Here is a 23,392-nt window from a genome sequence, read left to right as displayed (position 1 = left end):
CACCTCCATCAAATCTCCTCACTGCCCACCACGTATAACAGGCAAATGGCATTAGCATGAATGCAGCCACTATACGCAATGGGGACTGTATATTTGACCCTGAAATGAGCTACCGACCACATATCCCCTCCATTACCAAGACTGCCTATTTCCACCTCCGTAACATCGCCCGTCTCCGCCCTTGCCTCAGCTCATCCGCTGCTGAAGCCCTCATCCGTGCCTTTGTTACCTCTAGACTTGACTATTCCAACGCACTCCTGGCTGGCCTCCCACATTCTACCCTACGTAAACTTGAGGTCATCCAAAACCCTGTTGCCCATGTCCTAAGTCCCGTTCGCCCATCACCCCTGTGCTCGCTGACCTACATTGGCTCCCGGTTAAGCAACGCCTTGATAAAATTCTCATCCTTGTTTTCAAATCCCTCCATGGCCTCGCCCCTCCCTATCCCTGTCATCTCCTTCAGCCCCACACCCACCCCCTGAGATATCTGCACTCCTCTAATTCTGCCCTCTTGAGCATCCCTGATTATAATCGCTCAACCATCGGTGGCCGTGTCTTCAGCTGCCTGGGCCCTAAGCTCTGGAATTCCCTCCCTAAACCTCTCCATCTTATTACCTCTCTCTCCTCCTTTAAGAGGCTCCATAAAACCTATCTCTTTGACCAAGCTTTTGGTCACCTGCCCTAATTTCTCCTTATGTGGATCGGTGTCAAATTTTGTCTTGTAATACTCCTGTGCAGCGCCTTGGGACGTTTTACTACGCTAAAGGCGCTATATAAATACAAGTTGTTGTTGTTGTATGTAAGTTTGGGTTAGCATGGGGAGTTCCTGGATGGCACAGTGAGTTGGGACGGTGCCATAACGTCTTTTCACTTCTGGGACCTGGGTTCACATCCAACCCAGGTTGATGCGATGAAGGTTTCCTTTCTCTGTTGGCTCGCATAGAATGATACAGCACAGAAGGAGGCCGTTCGGCCCACTGTGCCTGTGCCAGGGCAGAACAACTCAGCTTCGATGTAAGCATGAGCCCACGAACCAAGAATTGCCCACAGATCAGCCCTGGTTCTCGGTTGGCGGTACTGCGGGAGTGCTACATTGCCGAAGGTGCCGTCTTCTCCACATGCCGTTAAACCGACATCCCGTCTGGCTGCCGGTATTCCCGCACCTGGTATGATAATGAATACAGGGCTGCTTTGGTCGCTGTGTGTTAGGAAACTGTAACGGGGCACAGGATAAAATGTGAGTGATCGATAAGGTACCGACTAATGAATAAGGTCAGGGAATGCGGTGTCAGGGGACAAGTAGCGGAATGGATTGCTGGCTGGCTTCAAGACAGAAAGCAGAGAGTAGGGGTAAAGGGTAACTATTCAGAATGGCAGAAGGTGGGAAGTGGTGTTCCACAAGGACCAGTGCTGTTATTCACAATTTAGACTTTAGAATCAAAAACTCAATTTCTAAATTTGCAGATGGCACCAAATTGGGGGGGGGATAGTCAATACTGAGGAGGACTGCAACAAGTTACAGGAAGACATTAATAAACTTGCAGAATGGGCATATAATTGGCAAATGAAGTTCAACACAGATAAATGTGAACTATTACATTTTGGTAGGAAGAATAGGGAGGTCACTTATCACTTGGAGGGTGCGAGTCTAGGTGGGGTAGAGGAACAAAGGGATCTCGGAGTACAAATACACAAATCACTAAACGTAGCGACACAGGTTAGCAAGGCCATAAAAAAAGCAAACCAAGGTTAATTTCTAGAGGGACAGAATTGAAAAGTAGGGAAGTTATGCTAAACTTGTATCAAACTTTTGTTAGACCACACTTGGAGTACTGCGTACAGTTCTGGTCGCCATATTATAAAAAGGATATAGAGGCACTGGAGAGGGTGCAGAGAAGATTTACAAGGATGATACCAGAAATGCGAGGGTATACATATCAGGAAAGGATGAACAGGCTGGGTCTCTTTTCTCTTGAAAAAAGAAGGCTGAGGGGTGACCTAATAGAGGTCTTTAAAATTATGAAAGGTTTTGATAGAGTGGATACAGAGAGAATGTTTCCACTTGTGGGGAAGAGCAAAACTAGAGGCCATCAATATAAGATAGTCACCAAGAAATCCAATAGGGAATTCAGAAGAAACTTCTTTACCCAGAGAGTGGTGAGAATGTGAAACTTGCTACCACAGGGATTGGTTGAAGTGAATAGTATCGATGCATTTAAGGGGAGGCTAGACAAGCATCTGAGGGAGAAGGGAATCGAGGGTTACGCTGATAGATTTAGATGAGGAAAGACGGGAGGAGGCTCGAGTGGAGCATAAACGCCGGCATGGACTGGTTGGGCCGAATGGCCTGTTTCTGTGCTGTATATCCGATGTAATCCGATGATTCCGTAACTGGAACTGCAGATTTTTTTCTCCCGTTGGAACCGAGGGGGCTAAAAGTGGATCTAATAGAGGTTTTTCCACAATGATTAAAGGGTAAAGAGTGAAAGATTGTTTCTACTGGTTGGTGAATCAGCAGCAAGGGGGCGTGGAGTCAGGATCAATCGCTAGAGAATATAAGGAAGTTAGAAGTTTCGCACAAACGGTTATTAGGGCAGGAAACATTTCACCACAAGTGGCTATTGAAACAGACACTATAGCATATTTGAAAAGGGAGAATATAAAAAGATACAGGGAAGTGGGATTCAATCAGACAGATCCAGCTGAAGAGCGAGCACCAGCACGGATGCAATGGAACCGAATTGGCCTCTTCCTGTGCTCAACTTCTGAGATTCAGAATCTGCCCTGCAGGCTCTAAGACAGCCGCGACAGCATTCTGTGGTAGATGTGCGGGGGGCGGCGAGTCGCAGTTCTCAGGATTGCTCCTGTAACGCAGAGTCTACCCATGTGTCTCCCTTTAGATGCTGTGGTACGGGACAGTGCTGCTGATTCAATCAGTGGAGGACTCACTACCCTGGGTCCCAGTACTAACAGACATGAAAAAACAAGCAGGAACGACATTCCGCCCAACGAGCCCAGAGAATAATCAGGTAAGGAAGGACTGGAACTCATTTCTGTACTTTCTTCTTCTTCTTAGGCAGTCCCTCGGAACCGAGGATGATTTGCTTCCGCACTAAAAATGAGTTCACAGGTGACTGATGAGTCCAATGCGGGACCAACAGTCTCTGTCACAGGTGGGGCAGACGGTGGTTGAAGGGGCGGGTGGGTGGGGTGCTTGGGTTGACGTGCGCACCCTCCGCTGTTTGCGCTTGGCTTCCGCTTGCTCCCGGCGAAGAGACTCGAGGTGTTCGGCGCCTTCCCGGATGCTTCTCCTCCACTTTGTGCGGTCTTGGGCCAGGGATTCCCAGGTGTCAGTGGGGATGTTACACTTTTTCAAGGAGGCTTTGAGGGTGTCCTTGAAGCGTTTCCTCTGCCCACCTGGGGCTCTCTTGCCGTGTCGGAGCTCTGAGTAGAGCGCTTGTTTTGGGAGTCTCGTATCGGGCATGTTGACAATGTGACCCGTCCATCGGAGCTGATCGAGCGTGGGCAAAGCTTTGATGCTGGGGATGTTGGCCTGAGCAAGAACACTCTTTACCTGTTAATGGTGGTACTTAAAGAACCACCCCTTTAAAAAATAGGAAAAGCAATTTTGTTCCGTTCCCCCCTCCTTCGGGCTTTGAGGCAGCGACTAACACTGGGAGACAGATCTTTTGGCACCAAGTAGTTCCATTGGCCAGATCACCAGGCGTGAGCCTAAACAGTGAGGCTATTCACCTGTGGTAGCCATCACAACTCACCTGACATCCACTCTTGTGCACTTTCCTCAGGAGTGGCAGGACAACCACGGTTGATTGTTTCCCCCCCTCCCTCATTCAAGGATACGGCAATCAATCGTAGTGTAACTGCTCAACACCAATCAGGAAAGGAACCGTTAAAGAAAGACTTGCATTTCTATAGCGCCTTTCACGACCTCAGGATGTCCTAAAGCGCTTTACAGCCAATGAAGTACTTTTTTTTTTGCAGTGTAGCGCTGTTGTAAAGTAGGAAACGCGGCAGCCAATTTGCACACAGCAAGCTCCCACAAACAGCAATGTGATAATGACCAGATGTTGACTGAGGGATAAATATTGGTCAGGACACCGGGGAGAACTTCCCTGCTCTTCTTCGAAATAGTGGCCGTGGGATCTTTTACATCCACCTGAGAGAGCAGACGGGGCCTCGGTTTAACATCTCGTCCGAAAGGCGGCACCTCCGACAGTGCGGCACTTCCTCAGCAGCGCACTGGGAGTGTCAGCCTAGATTTTTGTGCTCAAGTCCCTGGAGTGGGACTTGAACCCACGACCTTCCAGGCTTGTATGGAAACAGTACCCACACCACACGGGCCACCAAACTTGTTTAACAGTGAGCAGTTATTCGGAGGAGCTGCTGGAGGAATATTAGATTGCTAAAAAAAAAATGTTCATTTTGAAAATAGAGTTTTGGATTCTGGGGGTAATTTAACCTAACTCGGTGGCAGGAATCACACGGGATCGGGGGAACACTGGTTTTACACTCCGACAGATATTACTGTCTGCTGACTTCAAGAGAGTAAAATTGGGCGGGGTGTAAATCCTGCCTTGCACCCGATCCCGTGGGATCCCCGCCGGGTTAGGTTAATATTGCCCCCAATGGGCCAAATGGCCTTCTCCTGTCCTGTAAACTCCTATGGTTCTATGTCCCTGTGCATTCCATAACTGCTGGTCGTGAGGCTAACTGCAAAGGCGGACAAAAGGGGCCCTTGGGCTGCCAGTGGAGTTCAGTCTGAGCAGGACAACACCAATGAGAGGTGACTGGCTTGGTTCTGGCCAGGGATGGGCTCGCGATGCTGCCATTCGCTAGCACGTCCCTGTCAGTGGATTCAAATTCCCCGCCTTCTGGAGGGGGTCATAGTGACTCGGTGAGGGGGCACCACCCCCTTTGGAGTGAGGGACATCTCGATCCACTGATTGGCCTGCAAACCTGGACAAGTGAGCTGGCAAGTTCCAGCCTCGCACTTGCCCCAAGCAAGGCGCAAACAGCCATTCTCAAACTGAAGGGTGCATTGTATCCCAACTATTCACGCTGGGTGAGCAACCTGCTGCCCTAACCTGGTGTCTGCAGCTATTTAGTGAGAATACAACAGGACTGATTCTTTCCATTTTGAACCGCAGACTGCTGAGAACAGTAAATATTCCCCCCACCACACATCGGGACTTCTGTACGACAGGGAACGGTATATAAATGTGGCTGAACATGTAAAAGCTCCTGAGCTCAGTCAGCTGGATGCTGTCCTCACAAAGGTAGGCGGCTTCTCTAGCTTGATATTCGAGGCCGTTACATGTGGGGGGGGGGGGCAGCCTTGTGGTAATACAGCCGCAGAGTGCTCGAAACGCTGGGTTGGGCAGACAGCGCATTCCGATCGGGTGGGGTTGAGGGGGTTGGAAATCAGAGGCAACTCAAGCCCTGTAATTTGGAACTATCACCCCACTGCCCCAAAAGGCTGTAGATGCTGGGGGGATAATTGGAGCTTTCATGAGAACATAAGAACATAAGAAATAGGAGCAGGAGTCGGCCATTCGGCCCCTCGAGCCTGCTCTGCCATTCAATAAGATCATGGCTGATCTGATCTTGGACTCAACTTCACTTTCCCGCCCACTCCCCATAACCCTCGACTCCCCTGTAGCTCAAATATACGTCAATCTCCGCCTTGAATATATTCACTGACTCCGCCTCCACAGCTCTCTGGGGAGAGAATTCCAAAGATTCACGACCCTCTGAGAGAAGAAATTCCTCCTCATCTCCGTCTTAATTGGGCGACCCCCTTATTCTGAGATCGATAGGCTTTTGTTAGGCAAGAATATCAAGGGATAGGGAGCAAAGGCGGGTAACTGGAGTTGAGGTACAGATCAGCCATGATCTAACTGAGCGGCAGAGCAGGCTCGAGTGGATTACTCCCATTACAAAAGTTCGCAAGAATTTAAGAACCAGCACAATTTGATTCCTAAAGCTTAATTTCCACATATAATATCCAGCACGTAAACATTTCTGAATGTTTTTGTATTTGTCTGAAACATAGAAACATAGAAGATAGGAGCAGGAGTAGACCATTCGGCCCCTCGAGCCTGCTCCGCCATTTAATGAGATCATGTCTGGGATGGTTGCATCCATCCATAGACTACATACAGTAGATAGTAATCATTATGGTTTTCTTAAATAACTACATGGAAAGGCACGATGAAAGAAAGGAAGACTTGCATTTCTATAGCGCCCTTCACAACCTCAGGACGTCCCAAAGCGCTTTACAGCCAATGAAGTACTTTTGAAGTGTAGTCACTGTTGTAATGTAGGAAACGCGGCAGCCAATTTGCGCACAGCAAGCTCCCACAAACAGCAACGTGAAAATGACCAGATAATCTGTTTTTTAGTCATGTTGGTTGAGGAATAAATATTGGCCCCAGGACACCGGGGAGAACTCCTCCTGCTCTTCTTCGAAATAGTGCCACGGGATCTTTTAGGTCCACCTGAGAGAGCAGACGGGGCCTCATCCGAACGACAGCACCTCTGACAGTGCGGCACTCCCTCAGCGCTGCACTGGAGTGTCGGCCTAGATTTTTGTGCTCAAGTCCCTGGAACGGGACTCAAACCCACAACTTTCTGACTCAGAGGCGAAAGTATTACCAACTGAGCCACGACTGACCACAAAGAGTAGAAAAAACAACTTCCTCAATTTGCAGCCTCTGTGCAGTTTCTTTATTAGTGTGTCTTTAAGATATGGAAAGACATAAGAACATAAGAAATAGGAGCAGGAGTCGGCCATTCGGCCCCTCGAGCCTTCTCCGCCATTCAATAAGACCATGGCTGATCTGATCTTGGCCTCAACTCCACTTTCCCGCCCACTCCCCATAACCCTCGACTCCCCTGTAACTCAAATATCTGTCTCTCCGCCTTGAATATATTCACTGACTCCGCCTCCACAGCTCTCTGGGGAGAGAATTCCAAAGATTCACAACCCTCTGAGAGAAGAAATTCCTCCTCATCTCCGTTTTAAATGGGCGACCCCTTATTCTGAAACTATGCCCCCTCGTTCTAGATTCCCCCACGAGGGGAAACATCCTCTCTGCATCGAGCCCCCTCAGAATCTTATATGTTTCAATAAGATCCCCTCTCATTCTTCTAAACTCCAATGAGTATAGGCCCAACCTGCTCAACCTTTCTTCATAAGACAACCCCTTCATCTCCAGAATCAACCTAGTGAACCTTCACAGAATCACAGAAACCCCACAGTGCAGATAGAGGCCATTTTGGCCCATCGAGCCTGCACCGACACATATCCCACCCGATCCCCGTAACCCCTACACCAACACATATCCCACCCTATCCCTACGTATTTAATCCCCCTAACACTAAGGGTCAATTTATCATAGCCAATCAACCTAACCCGCACATCTTTGGACTGTGGGAGGAAACCGGAGCACCCGGAGAAAACCCACGCAAACACGGGGAGAATGTGCAAACTCCACACAGACAGTCACCCGAGGCCGGATTCGAACCCGGGTCTCTGGCGCTGTGAGGCAACAGTGCTAACCACTGCCTCCAATTCAAGTATATCCCAACTTAAGTAAGGAGACCAAAACTGTACGCAGTACTCCAGGTGTGGTCTTGTGGCGGAACCACCAAAGGACTCAGAGCGGTTGTACATAATTCCTTTAACAGCAATGTAGTTACTGTCTGTGCCTGTACCTTTAATTACACTGTTTGACTGTACAATGTCTAGTTACCTTTACAGCGCGGTTTCAACATGATGACGTCATGCTGTTAGTCACGTGGTGCCCCAATGGCGGGAAGAACGTGATGCCGTCATGACGTCAGTCTTCTGACCAGAGGATCAGTCCTCGTGGAGCCCTCAAGGAGAGTAGACCTGTTCTTGATGTGTTCTAACAGTTTCCAGTTTAAACTTGTTTCGTTTCATTAAAGTTCATTATTTTACTTGCCTGAGTCGAACTCAGTCTTTTTGATAGGAACCTCCGTTCCTACAGTCTCACCAATGCCCTGTACAGTTGTAGCAAGACTTCCCTACTTTTATTACGCCATGTGCTTTCTCCTCTGTCCTATTCAGTACTGTGTTGACTGCCGGCTGGATTGGCACTGGGAGCACTGCTTACAGGGAATCTTTTTGGAATCTCCTCTCCCCCCAAATCCTTACCCGATAGCAGCTTCGGAATTCATAAAGGCTTCCATGAGGTAAGGTCTAAAATATACATAACTACTGGGGTTTCCATACACATCTTTGCACTTAATCTTAGGCTGGTAGAATCTGAAAGAACCCTGTTTGAGTACATGGCAGAATTACATAAGAACATAAGAATTAGGAGCAGGAGTCGGCCATTTGGCCCTTCGAGCCTGCTCCACCATTCAATAAGATCATGGCTGATCATCGACCTCATCTCCACTTTCCACCACTATCCTCATATCCCTTGATTCCTTTAATATTCAAAAATCTATCGATCTCTGTCTTGAATATACTCAATGACTGAGCCTCCACAGCCCTCTGTGGTAGGGAATTCCAAAGATTCACCACCCTCTGAGTGAAGAAATTTCTCCTCATCTCAGTCCTAAATGGCCGACCCCTTATTCTGAGACTGTGACCCCTGGTTCTAGACTCCCCAGCCAGGGGAAACATCCTCCCTGCATCTACCCTGTCAAGCCCTGTAAGAATTTTGTGTGTTTCAATGAGATCACCTCTCATTCTTCTAAACTCTATGAGTATCGGCCCAACCTGCTCAACCTTTCTTCATAAGACAACCCCTTCATCGCCGGAATCAACCTCGTGAACCTTCTCTGAACTGCCTCCAATGCAAGTATATCCTTCCTTAAATAAGGAGACCAAAACTGTACGCAGTACTCCAGGTGTGGTCTCACCAACGCCCTGTACAGCTGTAACAGGACTTCCCTACTTTTATACTCCATTCCCTTTGCAATAAAGATCAACACTCCATTTGCCTTCCTAATTACTTGCTGTACCTGCATGCTAACTTTTTGTGATTCATGTACAAGGACCCCCAGACCCCTCTGTATCTCAGCATTTTGTAATCTCTCCCCATTTAAATAATAATTTGCTTTTTTACTTTTCCTACCTAACTTCACATTTCTCCACATTATAATCCATTTGCCATGTTCTTGCCCACTCACTTAGCCTGTCTATCTATATCCCCTTGAAGCCTCCTTGCATGAATTCCAAAGACAGCATGTGAAAATTAAAGAGATAACTTAGGGAATGTTTGGGAAGATCATAAGTCAGGCCTTACCAAAGTTGAGAAAAAGTTAGAATTTACCTTTACTTGATATTTCCGATTTTAGGCATGTTTGGAAAAGGATGGGGTGGGGGGTGGTGATGTAGTGGCTCAGCTATTTTAGCCTCTTACCCGGGTTGAAATCCAGCCCAGTCTCCCCTCTGCCAGGGCCCTTGGTAAAGTGAATATCGGCCATTTCAATCCAGCTTTTGAAAAAATTCATTCACGGGATGTGGGCATCGCTGGCATTTATTACCCATCCCTAATTGCCCCTGAGAAGGTGGTGGTGTGAGCCACCTTGACAACTGTGTGGCTCGCTCGGCCATTTCAGAGGGCAGTTAAGAGTCAACCACATTGCTGTGGGTCTGGAGTCACATATCGGCCAGACCGGGTAAGGACGGCAGATTTCCTTCCCTAAAGGGCATTAGTGAACCAGATGGGTTTTTACAACAATCTGATAGTTTCATGGTCACCATTACCGATACTAGCTTTTTATTCCAGATTTATTTAATTAACTGATTTAAATTCCCCCAGCTGCCGTGTTGGGACTGTGAACCCATGTCTCCGGATCACTAGTCCAGACCGCGGGATTACTAGTCCAGTAACAGAACCACTATGCTACCGTCTCCAAGTGGATGTGACTGAGACCCCCCAGGGCAAAACTGCCCCAAAATGTGACAGTTTCAGTCAACAAGGATGAGGGAAATGGAAGGAAAGAACAAATTCGCATTTATACGTAGCTCCTTTATCAATCTCAAGACGTCCCAAATCACTTCACAGCCAATGAAGTGTAGTCACTGTTGTAATGTAGGGAATCAAACTGTGCAAGATCCCACAGACAGCAATGTGATAAGTGACCAGATACTCTGTTTTAGAGATGTTGCTTGAGGGATAAGTGTTGATCGGGACATTGGGAAAACTCCCCTGCTTTTCTTAGAATAGTGCCAATTATTTATGTCCATTTGAGAGGGCAAGACATCTCAGTTTGACATCTCATCCTGAAGACAGTGCAGTGCTCCCTCAGAAATAAAGACTTGCATTTCTATAGCACCTTTCACAACCACCAGACATCGCAAAGCACTTTACAGCCAATGAAGTACTTTTGAAGTGTAGTCACTGTTGTAATGTGGGAAACAGAGCAGCCAATTTGCGCACAGCAAGCTCCCACAAACAGCAATGTGATAATGGGCAGAAAATCTGTTTTTGTTATGTTGGTTGAGGGATAAATATTGGCCCATGACAAACTCCCCTGCTCTTCTTCGAAATAGTGCCACAGGATCTTTTAAGTCCACCTGAGAGGGCAGACGGGACCTCGGTTTAATGTCTCATCCGAAAGACGGCACCTCCGACAGTGCAGTGCTCCCTCAGCACTGCACTGGAGCGTCAGCCTAGCTTTATGTGCTCAAGTCCCTGGAGTGGGACTTGAACCCACAACCTTCTGACTCAGAGGCAAGTGGGCTACCCACTGAGCCACGGCTGACTCTGAAAATATCACAAATATAAAGCTTATAAGACTTCCGTTGTATTGAAGATATTCCAAGCATATCTCAAGAGGTCCCAAGCAACATTACCATTTGTTCATTCCAACGAACGTTTTATATTATCGACTTTCCTTCTAACAGGATGGACCTCTGGCAGAAAAGTGACGAGGAAATTATCCGTCAGGTCCTTCAGTTTACACCGAAACTGATCGACCGTGAGAACCACATCTTCCAGGCTCCAGGCATTGAGGTGTTTGGGCTGAAGAGCGCCCTGTGCCCATTGGACCCAAGCACTTTTCAGACTGTGCTCGGGCTCATCTCTACAATGGGAAACAATAACTTCCCACAACGCTATCAAGGCTTCAAGGTACGACCAACATCAACCAGAAGGTCAACCCAATGTAGAATTCGCTGGCTTACAAAGACACGTTGGCCCGTATTTTCTGATGTCCCTACGGGTGTGTACGCACTGTAAGGCCTGCTTTTACCAGCATAAGAGTTTAAACAAAGTTTAAAAAAAGAATTATTCTTCACTCATTTATAATTTAAAAATACGTTTAAAAAAGGTAAGTTTATTTTTAGCCCTGTAAAAAACTTTAATTATTTTTTTCAAAAAATTACATTTTTGTTTAAAATATTTAATTTAATGTAATTTTAACTCATTTTAAAAACGTGATGGTTTTTAAAAATTTATTTAATGTTTTAGTGTCTTTTTGGGGTGATCTCCATTCATATATTTGACAGGTCTATCTGTCAAAAGTATGAAGGGAGATTCCCTTCTTTCATTGGTTGGCCTGGCCCACGTGATCCCAGGGACGCTTGTGAACCGCCTGCCCGCCTCTGGGATATATGGGCCCTGCGCATTTCATCGTGGAGAGGCCCAGGAGCGGAAGTGTCCGCACCTCGGGAGCCCTCAGGTAAGGGCGTAGATTTTTTTCCCGATAGGAGGCCTCCGCACGCACAGGAAGCCTCCTATCGGAAATGGCGGGTCATTGTATTCTGATGAGGGAGCAGGCCCTGACTACTGCACTGGAGTGGCAGTGCAGGTGATGTGCTCAAGTGCTGGTAGTGGGGTCTTGAGCCCCAAGGCAAGTGTGCTACCAAATGAGCTAAGCTAAGCCAGACTGATACCTGGGATGGCAGGAATGACGTATGAGGAGAGATTGGGTCGATTGGGCTTATACTCGCTGGAGTTTAGAAGAATGAGAGGGGATCTCATTGAAACTTATAAAATTCTAACAGGACTGGACAGACTAGATGCAGGAAGGATGTTCCCGATGGCAGGGGAGTCCAGAACCAGGGGTCACAGTCTAAGGATAAGGGGTAAGCCATTTAGGACTGAGATGAGGAGGAATTTCTTCACCCAGAGAGTGGTGAACCTGTGGAATTCTCTACCACAGAAGGCAGTGGAGGCCAATTCATTAAATATATTCAAGAAGGAGTTGGATATATTTCTTAAGGCTAAGGTGATCAAGGGATATGGGGAGAAGGCAGGGACAGGGTACAGAGTTTGGATGATCAGCCATGATCTCATTGAATGGCGGAGCGGGCTCGAGGGGCCGAATGGCCTACTCCTGCTCCTATCTTCTATGTTTCTATGTAAGCCGGCTCTCTTTTATCTTCAAGTGTCGTATAGTTGAAGTAATCTGCAGAATGTCACAATTAATTTCCAATTGTCTAAGAAGAAACGATGTCAGACAGCATTTCATCGCTTCTTGCACCATCGATATCTAATTTGTGTAATAGTAATTCCACTGCTTGGACTAGTTTCTATCGCCTAAGGGGGGGGGTCTGAGAGGAATTTCCCAGGTTTTTTCCCCTAGTTGGCCTGGGGTTTATCTGTTTTTTTCGCTTCTCTTGGAAGATCACATGGCTTTCGGGTGGGGTGGTGAGTCTATATATTGGCCCAGTAATTCCTGTCGGGGGCTTGCCGCGCGTGCAAGCCCCCGATGTGCACTTACCCGGCGCGCCGACATCTGAAACCTGGCCCGCAGTGGATTTCCTGTCAGTGGCCCGGTTCTGATCTTGGCGCGCTGTGCTAACCTGACCCAGCGCCGTAGTTAGTGCGATGTGCCGGCTGGGATCAGGTGAGCACTGTTCAGCCAATCGGGAGGGGAAACTTCATTCATAAGTTTGATAGTAAAGACTGTCAAACTCATGAAAAGTACGGCACCCCAAAACACTACTTAAACTTTAAATAAAATTTTAAAAAGCATCCCAATAATTAAATTAACTATGAATAACTTTAAAAAAACTATTTTAAACAATTAATCAAATTTTTGAAAAAAATAAATTTTTAAAAAACAGGGTCTAAAACTAAACTTACCTTACTGTAGATTCTTTAAAAATAATAAACCTGTGGGGAAAAAAAATTCTAAATTGTACTAAAAGACCACTTACCTGTAAAACTAAGTACTTACGTGTGGTTTTTCAATGCGTAAAAACCGGAGGCCTTTACACACGCGCAAATCTGTAAAAATACAGGAAATCCAAGTCGCACGCGCTGCCCGATACCGCGCATGCGTTCAGCCTCTTAACCCCTTGGGTCAGAGGACAGGAAATGCCGGTTTTCAGCGCATGCGCTGTGCATGCTGAAAACCGACAATTCCTCCTGGCACACGCGTGAGTACCCTGTCCGTACTCACGCGTTGTGACAGGAATTACTGGGCCATTGTGATGCACAGGGCATGTGTGAGACAGGCTGGGTGGACCAGTGGGTCTTTTCCTGTCTGTCCTTGTCTGCATAATCATTGTTCCTATAAACCTCGCCACCTCTCTTTTCTCCTTAAAACCTACCTCTTTGACCAAGCTTTTGGTCACCTGTCCTAATATCTCCTTGTGTGGCTCGGTGTCAAATTTTGTTTGATAATCACTCCTGTGAAGCACCTTGGGACTTTTTGCTACATTACAGGCACTATATGCAGGAAACTCTTTTGTTATCCGGCACCGACGGGATCGGCGTGGTGCCGGTTGATCAAAAAGTCCGGATTACAGAGAGGTATACTTACTAAGGTACGAGAGCCCCGTACACGGCCACAGATCCAGGAGCCCCTGTTGCATGGCAACAGGTGCAAGAACCCCGGTTACACGGCCACAGATCCAGGCGTCCCTGTTGCATGGCAACAGGTGCAAGAACCCCGGTTACACGGCCACAGATCCAGGAGCCCCGGTTACACGGCCACTAATATGAAATAAAACTTACCTGAACCTACTCCTGAGTTTTGCCGGTTAAGAGAGATTTCCGGTTATTTAGGTGCCGGTAAAAAAAGAGGTTCCTGTAAATGGATGTTGTTGTTGCTGATCTTGGTGCTGCAGTGGGTAATATTGATGGCCCATGGGCAGAGCTTGCTAATGAACTAAACCCAGACAGCTCTGCGCAACGTGTTGTAGGATCATTCCCCCTGATGCTTTCAATCTCAGCTGTGGGCCATCTGGTGAGGGCACGGGGATTTTAGTTGATGTAAATAATTATTCAGACAGGTCCTTCTGCACTGTACTGGTGTTCCTTTTGCCCACTCTCTCCCAGGTGGCGGCTGGTCTGGGGGTGAACTCTTCGGCTACCTGGTTTGGGTTATTAAGCCCGTTCCTTAACGTTCTGGAACTGACGGAGTTCTACTACCTCAAAGGCCCCCCGGGATGCCACAGAGAAGCACTCCAGGCTTATGCTAAAATAGGTAAGGCGCTTTCACCGCTGGATGGGCACATTGCAGCAAAGTGGTGGCCACCTGATGGCTCGGTGGGTGAATGCCCCATGTGTGCGCTTCCCAAGAAGGTCCCAGGTTAGATGCCTGGTCTGTACTGAAGTCGCGGCGGGAGAATCCCCCCATGTGGAAATTGCTGCCGGAAGTCTAGGATGTGGCTAATGACCATCACTGGTGCGCTGAGATTTCATGGATTGGGTTTGGCATCACAGCTCTGCATTTATTCCCAGTTCAGAGTCACCTGAAGGAACTGCAGCAACAACTGAAGGGGCCCCTGACATTCACAATGTGGCTTTCCAAGGGTCAGCGCTGGAGCGCGCACGATCTCCTGACGTACCCATCGGCATTCATAGAGGCCTTCGTGGAAAGTGCAGGGAATGGGCACCAAACATACTTGAAGGTAACCAAGAAAGAGATGGCCTCCTGGACAACAACAGGTTTCTCCCAGAACATGGGAAGCAGGGCTCAGTTACCCAATTATCTGTACTGCGCATTCCTTAAGAAGATAAGAATTAGGAGCAGGAGTAGGCCATACGACCCCTCGAGCCTGCTCCGCCATTCAATAAGATCATGGCTGATCTTCGACCTCAACTCCACTTTCCCACCTGATCCCCATATCCCTTGATTCCCCTAGAGTCCAAAAATCCATCGATCTCAGCCTTGATTATACTCAATGACTCAGCATTCACAGCCCTTTGGGGCAGAGAATTCCAAAGATTCACCACTCTCTGGGTGAAGAAATTCCTCATCTCAGTCCTAAATGGCCGACCCCTTATCCCGAGACTGTGACCCCTGGTTCTAGACTCCCCAGCCAGGGGAAACATCCTCCCTGCATCTACCCTGTCAAGCCCTGTAAGAATTTTATACGTTTCAATGAGATCACCTCTCATTCTTCTAAATTCCAGAGAGTACAGGCCCAATCTACTCAATCTCTCATCATAGGACAACCCTCTCATCCCAGGAATCAATCTAGTGAACATTCATTGCACAGCCTCTAAGGCAACTGCGACAATGTTCTATGTAGGCGACGGCATTGGCCTGCATGAAAGGTGAAGGGTGGTTTGGCTTATCTGGGCTTAGGTAGTCCTTGAAAATCAATCAGGAACACGATCAATATCAGAAGAACCTTCTATAAATACTTATCGCTGCCGAATGGAGAACAGAAGGAGTGAGTGAGTAGATGCATCTTTTCAGTATGGTGTCACCTCCACTCCCCCCTTAAATGGGAAACAACCACTGAAGTCATTCACCTGGAGATTTACTGAGTCACAAACACCCACTATAGAGTATGAATTCCACACCTCCCTCAAAACTCCGACTGTAAACCTGCTCCCTGCCACCGCCCTGTTAAAAGGAGAAGTCTCACAGTCAAACCAGCGCGCCCCCTCCCTATTCCCGCCCCATCACTCTGCAATTGTGAAGCTGGTTTCTCCGCCTACTGCTTGGCACCACATTGCGACCTCTTACCCGCTCCCTCCAAGGAGTGGCCAGACTGCTGATTGAGGTGCTGTTGCTATCCTGGGTGTGATTTGATGGAGGTGTTTAAAATGATGAAGGGATGTGGCGGAGCAGATAGAAATAGAGACGGTCTCCAGACTTCTTTGGGGTGGCGGGGGTGGGTGGGCAATATTAATCTAATCGGGTGCATCGCTGGTTTGTACACCCCATCCGATTTTACTCGCCAGCCTCCCACCTGTTCCCGTCGAGTTCCAGCCAGCTGAGCTAGGTTAAGATGACCCGCCCCACCGCACTTTGTCTCTGTGTCTTTTCCTCACCCTTTCCATCTCGGTCCTTCTGTAAGTGCCTCCTGACGTAAGAAAACTACGAGGCACTTGGTCTGAGTATTAAACAAGGCTTTAATCAACTGTTTTTCAACATGGAGATCTAGTTGTGTCCTTCACTAGTTCCTGTTAAAGAATGTCCTGAGCAAGCTGGGCCCATGCCCGAGTATTTATACTCTCCCTGGACAGCGCCACCAGCAGGCCGCCCAGTATCATTTCATAAGTTATTTCCACATGAATGACAAGATTCATGTCACCTCCTGTGTTCTGTCTTGCCTCTGCCCGCGCGACGGAGGTCACTTGGCTGCAGAGGCCAGAATGCACCGTGCAGTTTCCCCGTCCATTGATTTTAACGGGACAAGCGGGGACTTTCACTCCTCAGCCCTTGAAGGTCATAGAATCATACAGCACAGAGGAAGCCAATCGGCCCATCAAGTCCGTGCCGGCTCTCTGTAGAGTAATCCAGTCAGTCCCATTCCCCCGCTCTATCCCCGTAGCCCTGCAAGTTTATTTCCCTCAAGTGCCTACCCAGTCTCCCCTTGAAAACATTGAGTGTCTCCGCTTCCACCACTTCCATCGGCAGCGAGTTCCAGGTCCTCACCACTCGCTGCGTAAAAAAGCTTTTCCTCACATCCCCCCTGTATCTCTTGCCCAAAACCTTAAATCTGTGTCCCCTCGTCCTTGTACCATCAACAAGTGGGAACAGCCTTTCCCCGTCTAGCCTATCCAAACCCGTCATAATCTTGTACACCTCTATCAAATCACCCCTCAACCTCCTTTGCTCTAATGAAAACAAATCCAGCTTCTCCAACCTGTCCTTGTAGCTAAGATCCCCCATCCCTGGAACCATTCTGGCAAATCTCCTCTGCACCCTCTCAAGGGCCTTCACATCCTTCCTAAAGTGTGGTGACCAGAACTGGACGCAATACTCCAGTTGTGGCCTAACCAGCGCTTTATAAAGGTTCAGCATAACTTCTCTGCTTTTGTACTCAATACCTCTATTTATGAAGCCCAAGATTCCATATGCTTTGCTAACCACTCTCTCAATATGTCCTGCCACTTTCAGGGACCTATGCACATTAACTCCCAGGTCCCTCTGTCCCTGCACACTCTTTAAAACTGTGCCATTAAGTGTATATCGCCTCTCCCTGTTCCTTCTGCCAAAATTCATCACCTCACACTTCTCTGTATTAAATTCCATCTACCACTTGTCTGCCCATTCTGCTAGCCTTTCTATGTCCTGTTGCAGTCTGTGCTGGGAAAGCTCATTTGCAAAATTGGCCCCTATATTATGAAACAAAGAGTTTGCTGAGTCTCACTCCAAATCAACGAGGTTCAACGAGCTTGCTTTGTGTACTGTGTGTGTGTGTATGTTTTTCTTAATGTCGGCATGTCCTGTTCTGAATTGCTGGTCTTCTGTTTCCTCTAAAGGTGCTTCAACCCTCCGCAGGCTCCCCGTGGCAGTATCTCCCCATTGTTAAGTACTTTGTGCTGTATTACTTTGAGGATCAAGAGGCGAGCTGGCTGTCTTTTCCCCAGCACGATCCCATTGGGCTCTACCAAAACATCTTCTTTTCCAAGGAGACCGCAGTTTTACACTGCCAGAGAGTAGGTGAGTCACTGGGAGGGGACACTATCCTGTCTCCAAAACTCTAGGCTGACACTCCCAGCTGAGGGAGCGCTGCACTGTCGGAGGGGCAGTACTGAGGGAGCACTGCACTGTCGGAGGGGCAGTACTGAGGGAGCGCTGCAGTGTCGGAGGGGCAGTACTGAGGGAGCGCTGCACTGTCGGAGGGGCAGTACTGAGGGAGTGCTGCACTGTCGGAGGGGCAGTACTGAGGGAGCGCCGCACTGTCGGAGGAGCAGCACTGAGGGAGCGCTGCACTGTCGGAGGGGCAGTACTGAGGGAGCGTCGCACTGTCGGAGGGGCAGTACTGAGGGAGCGCCGCAGTGTCAGAGGGGCAGTACTGAGGGAGCACCGCACTGTCGGAGGGGCAGTACTGCGGGAGTGCTGCACTGTCGGAGGGGCAGTACTGAGGGAGCGCTGCACTGTCGGAGGGGCAGTACTGAGGGAGCGCCGCACTGCCGGAGAGGCAGTACTGAGGGAGCGCTGCAGTGTCGGAGGGGCAGTACTGAGGGAGCGCCGCACTGTCGGAGGGGCAGTACTGAGGGAGCGCTGCAGTGTCGGAGGGGCAGTACTGAGGGAGCGCCGCACTGTCGGAGGGGCAGTACTGAGGGAGCGCTGCAGTGTCGGAGGGGCAGTACTGAGGGAGCGCTGTACTGTCGGAGGTACCGCCTTTCGGATGAGACGTTAAACCGAGGCCCTGTCCGCTCTCTTGGGTGGACTTAACAGATCTCACGGCCACTATTTTGAAGAAGATTAGGGGAGTTCTCCCCGGTGTCCTGGGCCAATATTTATCCCTCAATCAACATATCAAAAACAGATGATCTGGTCATTATCACATTGCTGTTTGTGGGATCTTGCTGTGCACAAATTGGCTGCTGCGTTTCCCACATTACAACAGTGACTACACTTCAAAAACAAAAACTTAATTAGCTGTAAAGTACGTTGGGACATCCTGAGGTCATGAAAGGCGCTATAGAAATGCCAGTCTTTCATTTTTTTTGTCTCTGTCATTAGGGTAAGGCTGAGAATACTGGAGAATAAATGCGATTAAACTTTGGTTTGCAATATTCCTAGATTTATTTTTTTCCCTTTAGGGCCCTGAGTTTCTTTTTCTGTTTCTTTTTGTCTTTCCCAGGAGATTGCAAAGCTGCTGGGTTAGTGTAAAGAAGTGTCGAGTCGCGATACTCCAGGCATCATGAGTATGGGACAGGCTTGATGGACCCGCTGCCCATCAGTTTTGCCTGTTCGTATTAGGGTTTCGCCAGCACTTGGGGATGCTGCGATGGCTGTATCTCCATGGCAATCCCTTGCGTGCTCTCTCCTGCTCCCTCTCATGCTCTCGCAAGATAAACATCAGAAGTTACCGGCATGGGCAAACTGTTGTCCACACATGCAGGAGATGGCCATTCTCAGGTCATCTCCCGCATGAGGCAGTTACTGAGTGAGGTTAGGCCAGAGCGTAAGGACAGCAGGCGCACGGGGAACACCACCACCTCCAAGTTCCCCTCCAAGTCACACACACCATCCTGACTTGGAAATATATCGGCCGTTCCTTCATCGTCGCTGGGTCAAAATCCTGGAACTCCCTCCCTAACAGCACTGTGGGAGCACCTTCACCGCACGGACTGCAGCGGTTCAAGAAGGCAGCTCACCACCACCTTCTCAAGGGCAACGAGGGATGGGCAATAAATGCTGGCCTTGCCAGTGACGCCCACATCCCATGAATGAATGAAAAAAAAAGCCCGCTGCCCTCCACAGGCCTCACCCCATTCCATTCACAACACTTCAGGTAGGTTTTTAAACAAACCAAAAATGTCTTTTCCCAACACGAGAAGATAAAAGTGAAGGAGCTTTGTGATGTCACGTGGTCACTGTGATGCCAGGCTGGTCAAAGTATGATTTTACTCATTGCTGGTAGTTATATACAGTAATCACACCTGTTTCTATCCGTTTCTGCTTTTTGAGATGTTATCAGGCCATTCAGTCCAACAGAAACAGGCCATTCAGTCCAACAGATTCATGCTGGCATTTATGCTCCACACGACCCTCCTCCCACCCCTCTTCATCTCACCCTATCGGCATATCCTTCTATTCCTTTCTCCCCTCATGTGTTTATCCAGCTTCGCCCTTAAATGCATCTCTGCAATTCGCCTCAACCACTCCCTGTGGTAGCTGTGGTGTATGTAACCTGTTCCACCTCTAGAGAACTACCTTAAGAGATGTACTACTTTCTCTTGGCTGCTGTATACTGTAATACCGGTGGTGACCACACCGGTATATAAGTGTTGTGCAAGGATTTGCTGGGCAGTTCAGCCCTGACCTTCGAATAGTAAAGACCTGTTAAAAGTTATTCTTGTTGTCTGTGTCCAGTGATTGATCCTAAACCTAACTGGGACATACAGACTCAACAGTGGCGACGAGTCCGATCTTACCCTGCGGCAAATTTACATCCAAGGCAGCTTCGTCCTCAAAACGGGCGTCGAGAAGAGGCATCCGCCCTCATCATCCTGCTGAGCACCATCGCACGGGAGGCATCGAGAACCCGGGTTAAAAAGAAAAAGAATTCTGACCACGAAGCCCTCCATCAGCGACAGGCAGTGTTCATCCCTTCTACCACGGTGGTGGGTAAGCCGATCAGCGACACGAGCAGAAAGTCGGCCGCGTTGACTGTGGAGTAGGGGAGGGAAAACGGAGGAATAAGGGCGGAGAGCTCGACCACGGCCGGTAGAAAGGGCCGGGCTGCAATCGAGGCCAAGAGGCGCAGCGACTAGGGCAGCTTAAGGCTCGAGAGCCGCGGAGAACTCAAACGCAGCCGGTGTACAGGACCGGGCTGCGAGCGGGGCTGCGAGGCAAAACAGCGTCGGGGAGTTGAGAAGCTTAAGGCACGAGAGCCGCGGAGAATTCAAACGCAGCCGCTGCAAGCGGGGCTGCAAGGCAAAGCAGCGTCGGGGAGTGAGAACCGCTGGGGAGGCGAGAACGGCAGCAGCAAGGCAATCGCCATTGCAGCCAGCGGGGGAAGAAGGCAAACGCGGGAATCCGCCGTTGTAGTCGGCGGGGGAAGAAGACAAGCGCGGGAAAGACCGCCAAGCGCGGGAAGCCGCCATTTTAGTAGGCGGGGGAAGAAGACAAGCGCGGGAAGCCGCCATTTAAAAAAAAAAAAAAAATTTTAAACTTGCAAGGATGCCTAAACATGGGAGCATTAATACCTTTGATAGTGATGTCGAAGATTGGACCACGTATGTAGAACGCATGGAAGTTTATTGTAAAGCAAATAAGGTACCAGATGATGAGAAAGCATTAACCTTATTAAGCTCAATGGGGGCGAAGACATACGGGCTATTGAAGCACCTTCTATCACCAATTAAACCGGCGGATCAGACCTTCGCGAATTTTGTTGCTGTCCTGAAAAATCATTTAAACCCCACGCCGCTGATGATAGCGGAACGATTTAAATTTTACAGAAGAACGCAGTTGAAAGACGAAAGCAACGCTGAATTTTTAATTGAACTACATAAGCTATCGAAGTACCGTCAGTTTGGGACAGGGCTAGCAGATGCGCTGAGAGATAAATTTGTGTGTGGATTGTTAAAAGAAGGAACACAAAAGCGACTGCTTGAAGAGAATGATCTTACGCTTGATAAAGCTGTCACTATTGCAGCATCGCAAGAAGCCGCAGCAAGAGGCACTGCGGAAATGCAGCTACGGTCACCGGAACTCTGTACCAATCAAATGGTCTTGAGTACAGTAAAATGTTATCGTTGTGGAAAGACAACACACGATCAGAACCAGTGCTGGTTCAAAAATCAGGAATGCAGAAAATGTGGCAGGCTTGGTCACATAGCTAAAGTATGCCGGTCAGGAAAGAAGACCAGCAACAAAAAGTCACCGCAGGAAAAGTACAAAAAGGTACACAAGGTGACAGAGAACAGTTCGAACGAACAGAAGTCAGATTCAGACGCCAGCAGTAATGAACTGGGTAGTCTAAGAGTACACTATGTTGGTAAGGAAGCAGACCTCCAAACAATTTGGGTCACACTTCAGATAGCAGGAGTCCAAGTGAAGATGGAATTGGACACTGGATCGGCATTGACGGTCATGAATAAGAAAGATTACAAAAGGTTATTCCCACATATTCCCCTACGGGATACGGAGATTGTATTGAAAACATACACAGGGCAAAGAATATACCCCATCGGGAAGATAGAGGTAAAGGTGGTCCACAAGGGCAAAGAAAGCCGAGGAATGGACTTATATGTGCTACCTGAGGGAGGTCCACCACTACTGGGACGGGAGTGGATTAGGAAAATAAATATGGACTGGCATTCCTTAAAAGCACTAACGGTAGATTCCGGTACAAAAGATGTCAAACCTAAACAATTGTCCAGAATATTGGACGATGCTAAAGAGGTGTTCCAACAAGGACTGGGAACACTGAGAGGAATTACGGCAAACATCAAGATTGAAGAACATGCAAACCCGAAATTTTTCAAAGCCAGACCGGTACCTTATGCAATACGACCTGCTGTGGAAGCTGAGCTGGAAGGGCTAGAACGTTCAGGAGTACTGTCTAAGGTAGATTGGAGTGAGTGGGCCACGCCCATTGTCCCAGTCATGAAGCGTTCATCGAGCAACAAGCCGGGGGAACTGGGGAAGGTTCGCATCTGTGGTGATTTCAAGATCACTGTTAATCCGGTGCTTCACACGGTGCAGTATCCGCTTCCACGGATTGAGGATATCTTCGCTTCATTGTCTGGCGGGAAACACTTCACCAAGATAGACCTGGCGCAGGTGTACTTACAGATGGAAGTTGAGGAAGAGTCACGCCAGTATCTCACGATCAACACGCATAGAGGCTTGTACCGGTATAATAGACTGGTTTTTGGAGTGGCATCGGCTCCAGCAATTTGGCAGAGGGCCATGGAGCAGGTATTACAGGGAATTCCAGGTACACAATGTTACCTGGATGATATTCTGATTACAGGAGATGATGACGAGGAACACCTTGCAAACTTGGAACTGGTGCTCACCAGATTGAAAGAATATGGTCTTCGAGTTAATCGCCAGAAATGTGAATTCTTTCAGAAGCGGATCTCGTACTGTGGTCATGTCATTGACCAGGAGGGGCTTCATAAGTCTCCTGACAAGATCGAAGCTGTTGTAAAGGCTCCCGCTCCGGATAATGTATCCCAATTGAGGTCGTTTCTAGGGTTAATTAACTATTACCATAAGTTTCTGCCAAATTTATCCACGGTGCTGCACCCGCTGAACGCTCTTTTGCAGAAGGGAGTACCATGGAAGTGGAGCGAGGACTGTAAGAGGGCCTTTCGCGAAAGCAAGGCATTGATCACCTCAGAGGAAGTGTTGGCTCACTTCAACCCAACGCTGCCTATTCGTTTGGCTTGTGATGCTTCTCCATATGGTATTGGGGCAGTACTCTCACACAAGTTGCCAAATGGCCAGGAGAGGCCAGTTGCATTCGCATCCAGATCATTGACCTCCGCTGAGTGCAATTATG

At 48.4% G+C, this 23,392-nt stretch overlaps 1 protein-coding gene across 1 annotated transcript in view; it reads left to right on the top strand.

Annotated features, from left to right (window-relative positions):
• The first annotated feature begins 2,900 nt into the window (after nucleotides 1-2,900).
• The window catches only part of LOC147097692 (uncharacterized), a 45,882-nt gene continuing 25,390 nt past the window's right edge, over nucleotides 2,901-23,392 (top strand). Inside the window, exons 1-7 of the mRNA XM_085971441.1 lie at nucleotides 2,901-3,029; nucleotides 5,169-5,297; nucleotides 8,114-8,238; nucleotides 10,910-11,135; nucleotides 14,295-14,442; nucleotides 14,700-14,869; nucleotides 17,682-17,862. Of these exons, the coding sequence (XP_085827567.1) occupies nucleotides 2,901-3,029; nucleotides 5,169-5,297; nucleotides 8,114-8,238; nucleotides 10,910-11,135; nucleotides 14,295-14,442; nucleotides 14,700-14,869; nucleotides 17,682-17,862 (1,108 nt within the window). The remainder of the gene's footprint in view (nucleotides 3,030-5,168; nucleotides 5,298-8,113; nucleotides 8,239-10,909; nucleotides 11,136-14,294; nucleotides 14,443-14,699; nucleotides 14,870-17,681; nucleotides 17,863-23,392) is intronic.

Source organism: Somniosus microcephalus, chromosome 31 (assembly GCF_052327205.1).
Source record: "Somniosus microcephalus isolate GS21.2 chromosome 31, FLI_Smic_1.0, whole genome shotgun sequence".
NCBI lineage: Eukaryota > Metazoa > Chordata > Chondrichthyes > Squaliformes > Somniosidae > Somniosus > Somniosus microcephalus.
Note: the sequence above shows the minus strand (reverse complement) of the source record. Positions and strands in the feature narration are given on the sequence as shown.